Source organism: Anguilla rostrata, chromosome 13 (genome assembly GCF_018555375.3).
Source record: "Anguilla rostrata isolate EN2019 chromosome 13, ASM1855537v3, whole genome shotgun sequence".
NCBI classification, from domain to species: Eukaryota; Metazoa; Chordata; class Actinopteri; order Anguilliformes; family Anguillidae; genus Anguilla; species Anguilla rostrata.
Window position 1 is genome coordinate 6261327 of NC_057945.1, and position 8511 is coordinate 6269837.

General features: G+C 42.6%; 1 protein-coding gene across 2 annotated transcripts; it reads right to left on the minus strand.

Annotated features, from left to right (window-relative positions):
* Positions 1-1516: 1516 nt before the first annotated feature.
* On the minus strand, positions 1517-7289 carry ccnq (cyclin Q). Of its 2 annotated transcripts, none has more exons than XM_064305323.1 (6): positions 7070-7289; positions 5510-5693; positions 5006-5138; positions 4182-4400; positions 3579-3689; positions 1517-2719 (listed from the first exon to the last, which is right to left on the minus strand). In XM_064305323.1, exons 1-5 carry the CDS (start codon positions 7194-7196, stop codon positions 3600-3602), a joined length of 753 nt encoding a protein of 250 aa, XP_064161393.1. In that variant the 5' UTR covers positions 7197-7289; the 3' UTR covers positions 1517-2719; positions 3579-3599. The 2 variants fall into 2 exon arrangements, with proteins under 2 accessions (XP_064161393.1, XP_064161391.1); XM_064305321.1 differs by having other exon boundaries at positions 1517-2726.
* Between the last annotated feature and the right edge of the window lie 1222 nt (positions 7290-8511).

Consider the following 8511-nt stretch of genomic DNA (forward strand, 5'->3'; position numbering starts at 1 on the left):
CCTCCTCTCGCAGATAGCTAGCCCTACATAACAAAGGGCCATTCAAGCACAGCCCTTGCATTTGAGACATTCGGTAAACATTTTTAAAAACACACGTTAAACGGCAGTTCCATCCGTTCTATATATCGTTCAGCCTCATCTCAGACTTGGCCTATATGCCCAAACTACAGAAAACATATTGTTTAAACTATTCTATTAAATCATTTATGGTCATTTCTTTGGTACTTGTGTTATTGTCTGATATACAGAGATTGCAATAAGTCTGTGAATGTTTTTGAGGAATGTCAAGTGTCTATTTTTCATAACGTGACCGCATACAGAATTACTTAACTGTTAGCTAGATTTGGCGGTGAAATTTAAGGTCAGTTAGCTAGCTGAGGATGAGGGCAAAGAGGAGTCCCAGCTACAACTGTGTATCAGAGTGCCTTATAAACACAAAAACTGGATCTCAGAGAAAATAGAAGATATACTTTATTGAACTCCGTGGGGTAATTTGTCCTCTGCATTTGGTTTCTTTAACCCTCCTGTTATGTTGCGGGTCAAATTGACACTTTTTAAAGTTTGAAAATCTAGGAAAAATACTTAAAATTATTTTTTCAGTATGAAACTTCTTCTACTGGCCTTAATTAGTGTAATCAACATTCTAAATGAAAATGGTTCATTTCATGTATTTGCAAACCCCCCCTGTATGTTTATATCACCCGGGAACATTTTTGCTGTACCTAAAAAATGAACAGAACAGGAGGGTTAATGATGCCCATACAGCAATCGCGGGATTGTGCATTTTTCGTCATCTTCATGCCCAGCAGCTGCATTAACGCAGGAGGGTTTTTATAGGGGTATTAATGTGTCAAAACGAAATAAATGTAACTTATCCACAAATGCAGCTGATCCACGAAATAACGCAGAGGATACAAAAATAAATGTAGCCCATACACAAATTTGTGGATCAGTCAGGATAGACCTGGGTATATATTGTGCGGTGCTCAACCTACGAATGCTACTCATTCTGGGAAAGAAAAGCTCTCAGACTGACGTAGGTGTGTTCAGCGTTACACTTCCTCTTGCAGGGCACTCAAGATGAAAAACAATACTCTGCCATGTTTTTTTTGTTTTTGTTTCGTTTATTAAGACAAGATAAACCCCCATATCAGACAGAATAAACCTACATATCAGTCTCACACATATATCAAACCTTTTTAAACAAAGGTACAATTAATGTCTTTCTATTTGCATTTCTTGCACGTCTCCATTATAACAGGACGTTGCCTATCTTTGAAAGCAAACATTGACAGAAAGCGGAAAATTCTTGGAAGAGAGCACCTTATGGTACTAAACGCTTTACACTCACAATTACCTTTTTAAAGCTGTACAAATATAACAAAATATTTCTATCTATGGCTTTCAGTATGTGGACCATTACTGCGTTTTGTGAGCAAATGGTTCTTACTGAGAGTTCTATGCACCTTTCGTCCTTTATAGTTCTTCAGAAAAAGTTCAAAACCGAACTGCCGTGTAGAATTTCATGCTTAAGGCCGCTGCTTTTCAATTTTATTTTGCGAGCCAGAGGATCAGGCAATCATGATCTTTTAAAAAAAAAAAAAAAAAAACAATGTCATCAGAATGAATTTAAGGTAGACCATGAACTAAAATCTGAAATTGGTGTGCTCCAGCCAAATTTCAATGAAAAAAAACCAAAATAAAAATAAAGATATTAAGATAACCATAATTGAAGCCTTTGGATGCATTTCAGGCCCTATTAACACTCAGTATAGACACACAGACCCATCAAGGTGACAAATCAAATCTGTACATTGATGTGCAGACACTCGTGGGAACTCATTTTTAATGTTAATGGGATGTGCCTTTAGATGAAGTTCCCATCCGTTCTTCTTTCTGCACACATTCTGGATAACCTGACAGCCAGCACTGCAACACACGCTTATTATGGGATGTTAAACATCTCAGTGTTACAATGGGGGCAGGAGAAGGCGTGCTGGAGAGCTTACACTCAGATTCAATCCCCATGCCATTCAAATGGGATTCCCACAAATCTATATCCAATTTGTCATCTTTAGATCGCAAGCGTCGAATGATTCATGTTCTGCATTAGTCAAGAATATGCACTGCATAAGACAAGTGTAAATGGGGCCTTCAAAAAATCCAAAGATTAAGAAGCAGAACATTTCTGATTGTAAATCTGAGTTTGTAGCTTGTGGTGCTCATACTGGCTTCTGTTTATGCATTGCAGTTGAGCCTGTGTATATATTTTTCTCCCAGATGTACAGAACACAAAGACATTTTTAATGATGACATGAAAATGGGGAAAAACGAGAACATGACTAATTCGGAGAAAATAAACATACACCTGAGGGTAACAGACACATTCATAAACACTAGCTGCAGAACCATAAAAGATTACTGTACAGGTGGCAGCAATGATATTCATTTGGACATGAGTTATACTAGTACAGAAATGAGTACAATAGAGGAATGCGTTCCCCGTGTTCTTGTTCCCAGTGCTCTGTTGCGCTGAGTCGGAAAGAGGGAGAGGGGGAGCCCCTCTCCTCCGCAGTCCAGCCCTGAAACGCCTCCAAAGCCAGCCCAGCGTCCGGCTCCGTTTGCACACGCTAAGACCACGGGGAAGCGGCGGCGGGTGAGCACACAGCACGCTCCCCGGCACACGGAGGCCTCCGCAGCTCACGGCCCGCTACGCCGCCTGGTGGCTGTAATGAGAAGTGACCGCACGGCCAGATGAGAGAATCAGGAAGTGAAACAATACCCCTCTTCTGCCCCCCACACACCTACTGGACTGTAATTGCGCCGTTTGCCTTGACTTTTCAATATTATGATGAAGTGTACCCGGTACTGTGATGTCTGTGGTTCCACAGTGATGTCTATGGTTCTACCGTGATGATTAATTTTACTGTGATGATTGATTTTACTGGGATGTCTATGGTTCTATTGTGATAACTGATTTTACTGTGATGTCTGTGGTTCTTCTGTGATGTCATTGGTTTGCCTGCAATGTCTGCGGAATCCTATATTTGCTGCATTTGCTGATCGAGGAGATCTCACTGAAGCCGTGGAGGAAGGCTTCACCACATACCTGCACACGCTCTCTCAGCACACAGCAGTGGAGTCACATGGCTGATCATGTGATTGCAAGCTAAGACCATCTCAGATCTAATTGTCTAGTCTTTACATTTCAGGTAAATTTGATTTGATGCAAATTAATGTGCGAAATATAGAATGGGCAGAAAACCTTTTTTAAATCTGTTTGTGACATGATAAATTAATTGACATAAATTAATTTATCAATTAATAAAACAATTAGGAATAAAGTTAAAAACCATATCAAAAAAGTTAAAAACCAACTAAGCTTTTACAGAGTGCATTTCCCCTAACTTTGAGTACTCTTGCAAGTGCCCACTGCCTTATTAGTGTTAATATTTTTTTGTTTTTCTTGTCCTACACCTTATCTCAAAACCCTCTACAGGGTTACTGAATGCACTTTTAGACACATCAGCAACAATTTCCTGGTGGAGCTCTCAACAAAATTAAACGTCTCTTCTCACCTCCATATCGGTCGCTGAGCATCAAGTACACTTGGCTTCCATGTCATAGAGCTCCAGGAGCTTGGAGATGATGGTGTCAATAGTGGATTTTGTGATGTCTTCACAAAAAACCTGTGTGTGTTTGGGGGAGGGGGGGGGGGCAAAGTTATGTCTCCATCATTGCTAAATGAACAATGTACACGAGAAATGCTGTACTCAAACAGCATTTTGGGTACAATCCAAAACTTTGAACACACATAAACGCGCAGACACAACCGCACACACACACCACGCGCGCGCACGCACGCACACACACGCATACACGCGCATGCACACAAACACACACATGCACACACAGACATATACTCTCTCACACAAGCACATGCACACACACACATGCACACGTCTCACACACACAGACAAACTCACACACATACTCTTTCTCTCTCACACACACACACACACACACACACTCATATACTCTCACACACCACGCGCTTGTGCACACACACACAGACGCACACACACATGCTCTCTCTCTCTCACACACACATATACTCTCTCATTCATACACACACACACACTACCTCCCTCCCTCCCTCCCTCCCTCCCTGACTGACTGACCTGCCACCACTCCGCCTCCCCCTGGGGGAGCTCCACGCCGTAGGCCTGCAGCGCCAGGTGCAGCACGGCCACGGCCAGGTGCTGGGGGTCGTGCTCCACGCACAGGGGCCCGTGGTAGCTGTCCCGGAGCAGGGCCCAGGCCGTCTCGCAGATGGGCGTGCGGGACCAGGCGTGCCTGTTCAGCAGGGCCTTCAGAGACAGCAGGTAGTGCAGGAGGTACTGCGGGGGACCACAAAAACACGCCGAGGGAGTGGCCTCGTCGATAAAGGCCCCGGCACATCGCTGGTCACAGCGACACGGGCCCGTTTTCTTTCCTCATTTTACAGCCTTCGTTCCAGAACATTCTCTCCTGCTGTCAGCTGGTAAAGTGCTAGAGATTGTGTGTGTGTGTGTGTGTGTGTGTGCGTGTGTGTCTATGACATATACAATTCCTCTGCCTCTGCTTGAGGCCTTTAGGGTCTGAAAATCAGTTTTTCCTGATTAAAACAGAATAGTCACCTTCTCTCCTGTAGTTTTGGTACCTTGAGGCAAACTGCTGATTACAAACCTGAGAGAAAAACCTGAACCTGTAAAAAATGAGTGCGCAGGTGTAATACTGCAGACACAGTACATAAGCCCTAATCATCCCCCAGTGTAACTACGCTCCCTCTCCACCAGTGTTCTGGCACAAAATGGCCACCGTGCATCACCAGGGGAAGTGCTGCGCATTGGCGGTGGTGGTGGCTATGATGCGTTTCCCTTCATTCTGTGCCCCGAGATGACAAAAAAGCACAACGTTATCACGATCGTCCGCTTGAGAAGAAAAGACGCGAGCGGGCAGGCACCTTGTGGGGGTGTTGGAAGGAGACCTGAAAGTTGAGCTGGCGAAGAATGAGGAGCTCACACTGGACCACACTGTCCCTCAGCTCCCAAAACTGACTGTTCAGCTCCAAGGGCTCACTGTCCACCTCAAAGTACCTGAGAGGGAGGGAGGGAGATAGGGGGGTGAGGGGATGGGAGATAGAGAGAGGGGGGAGAGGGAGAGAATAGGAGGGGTGGGGAGGAGAAAGAGAGGGAGGATGTGGGAAGGGGGAGACATGGGCAAGGAGGAAGTGAGAGAGAAAGAGGGAGGGAGAGGGTGGGGAAAGAGCAGGGGAAAGGAGAGAGAGAGTAAGACAGGAGAAAAAAAGAAAAAAGGAGATAGAGAGAGCAAGGAAAACCAGTTTAAAAAAATACCTTTGTATCATTAAGAGTTCTTGAAATGTAAAAAAACCCCTATTTCAACAAAGGCAAACATACATAACCTTTTTAAAATAGACCCAAGTAGAACGTTTGCGTGAAAAGCTTACTTGTGAGAGACATTGATGATGTCCCTTGTTCTCAGGTGCTGTTCCTCCACCTTGCCGGCCAGGTAGATGGCAGACATGGCCACCAGGAAGGGCTCGTAGACCCGTAAACTGGCCGACTGGAAGAAACGATGGTACAGCGCACATGCCGTTGCTATGGGGACTGATTGCATTCCGAGTTTCACTCCTAAAAGAATCAATCAGGAGAAAAATGTACACATTTCTTGTTAGTTCTACTAAATGTGTAAGTTTAGCTCTTTTCCATCTAGCTTTCTAGCTAATCATGCTATAATGCACTGATTAGCAAACATACACTATATGACCAAAAGTGTCTGGGGGTGTTTTTCATGGTGCCCACATACTTTTGGCCATGTAGTGTGCATAGGGTGAAATATTCTTATTAAGGACATAATTATTGATGATGCTGCAGCCAAAGGATGACTATGTCAGTTCTGAGTGGAAGGTTTGCCATGTTACATCCATTGGTAAATAAAGGGTTCATTGCAGAACAGCCAGCACAAAGCGCCATAGCTACACCGATCAGCCACAACATATGTAGTAGATACTACAAGCATTGTTTCTCCTGATTAATTTTCCTGTTGAACTCAATGGAAAAAACATTCAGGAGAAACAATGCTTGTAGTATCCACTGCATATCTGGCAGCAGCATGGTGGTTTGAGGCTCATTTGATACCTTGGACCCTTGATGACTTAAAGCCATTTAGCCAACAAATGTGTTCAATACTGTATCAGCATAATTTACAGCTGAATCTAGTCCCACCCACCAATTCATAGAGAGATCCATTCTAATGCAAAGAGTTATTGTATCGCTTGTAGGACAACCTGACAATAAGATATCCAGACTCTGATGATGTTGATAGGTCACAGATATCAGGAAGTCATGACATGCAAAGGATATGAAACCAAATACAAAACATGACTCTTTTATTTGACATTATGTTAATTTGTCTAACACACTGAAATGGGGGACTTCGTATAAAAAGTGCTGTAATTACTACATGGTGAAACCAAAATGTATAAGAATGCCCTTTAATAAAAGTTCTGACTCTGCGCGTTGACCAGTGGTTATATTCATGGTATAACAGCGGATCGAGTGCCATATCGCTTTTATAAAACGGTGTCTATACACACCTTTTAATAATTCACCAAACAAGACAACAATTTTATAAATACCGTTTAATAGACTGCATAGCGTGTCATTCTGCTAAGCAACGATCATTTCCGTTTTGGAGATAACTTTTAACCAGCTACATACAAACTATGTTAGCTGTTTAGCTATTTCATTTTACAAAAAGCTCCTATTACTAGTCCCTATTACAAACCCGTGTGCACTTGAAAAATTGAACGTACGGACTGAAAAACTGTGAGCGCGGATTTTATAAAACCCAGGGTACGGATGGCAAAACTTAGCGCATGGACTGCAAAGCATAGAGTACGTATTACCAAGTTGAATTTTTCTTTTTCACCTAGAGTGCCTGCGTATATCTCGGTTATACTAGCTAGCTTACTGCTAACTAGCTGCATCAAATACGAAAAACTTGCCTGTTTCCATGATGAACCTACAAACAACAAAATGTGTATTCATGTCCGCGCTGCAGTCAGATTCAGTGGGTTGATCAATAACATGTCTATTTGATGCCATGATGCGTGGCTGCTCCACTACTTCCATATCACAAACTCTGGACTCCGTAACGACAAACCGAGCAAACACCCGAGAAATGTGTGAAGCGATTCGAGCGACCCCACAGTTCTGTGTGAGACCAAAGGAAACTTCCGGTTTATGACTTCCGATCTGCCTTTCGAGTTTTTATTTCACAATAAGAGCTATTTATAATTGAGAAGGTAAGTATACATCTGATGAAAAACACGTTTTCTACGTACAAGAATGCAAGGTTACTCACACATACAAAGCACTGTCAATAAAAATTGTACCAAGTTACATGCAACAATATTGCCTATCTTAGATCAGACAAAAATGAATACAAGAGCTGGATTATGAGCCAAACAATGCTACTTACCAATAGTTTACTCAAATTCTTTCAAGTAAGCTTAAAGTATTTGTTAAAGGACCTAGTTGCACACTCCCATGACCACATCTACAATGTTTATTATTGTAGGTAAAGGATCTTTAGGACTAGGACATTAATTTAGAATTGGCATTGCAGGGTAGCTACAGTAGCCTACATAAAAAGCAGTTATCGTACAGCATAGTGGTTAATGTGAACCGTTAAGAAAATAGATACCTTGCGTGAGGAAGTCATTATCTTCCGCCAGTATCTATACGACTGGCATAATGTTGTCTAACAGACCGAATCGCAACACAGATTTTGGAGTTTAATTTTGGAGGCTTCAGTATCTGTGCTAACGTTATAGACCTGGTTGGTTGTCTCCTTAGCTACCTTACTAGGTGTAAATGGCATTTTGTGGGTGTGTCCAATGTTTTTATTGGCTCATGTACCTACCTAAATGTCCAATGGGGAGATGTATTCTTTGTGGGCTTGGACAATTTCTGATGATGTAAACAGGCAGGAAAAAGAAGAATTAGAAGGAAAAAGCACAAAATCCCCTAAGTTTGGGGCTTTATTGTGTGGACGTGTGAAGCTGTTTATGAATTCTGTCTGTTAATATGTAGCCTAAGGTACAGAAATGAATGTTTTTAAGGGCTGAGAGTTTGTGGTCATTGTGGTTATTTCTTTAGGAACCCTGAAACGTGCCAAACTCTTGGTGCTGTATAGATATGGGCGATGCTGCCCCACCAAGCCATACCTGCCATCCCAATTATGCAATTTACACTTGGTTGTAACTCCATAAAACAGCAGGCAGAACACATATTCTGGCAACACAAAAGCAACCTTTGTAACCAACTTACAGAGCATGTAAGAGCAGTGGTGTGACATGTTATGCCTGGAGGGCCATGTGTGGGGAAAACACAGGAAGACTGCTTCTTGACTTCTATGGTAAGGCGGGTCATCCAGGGTGGTTTT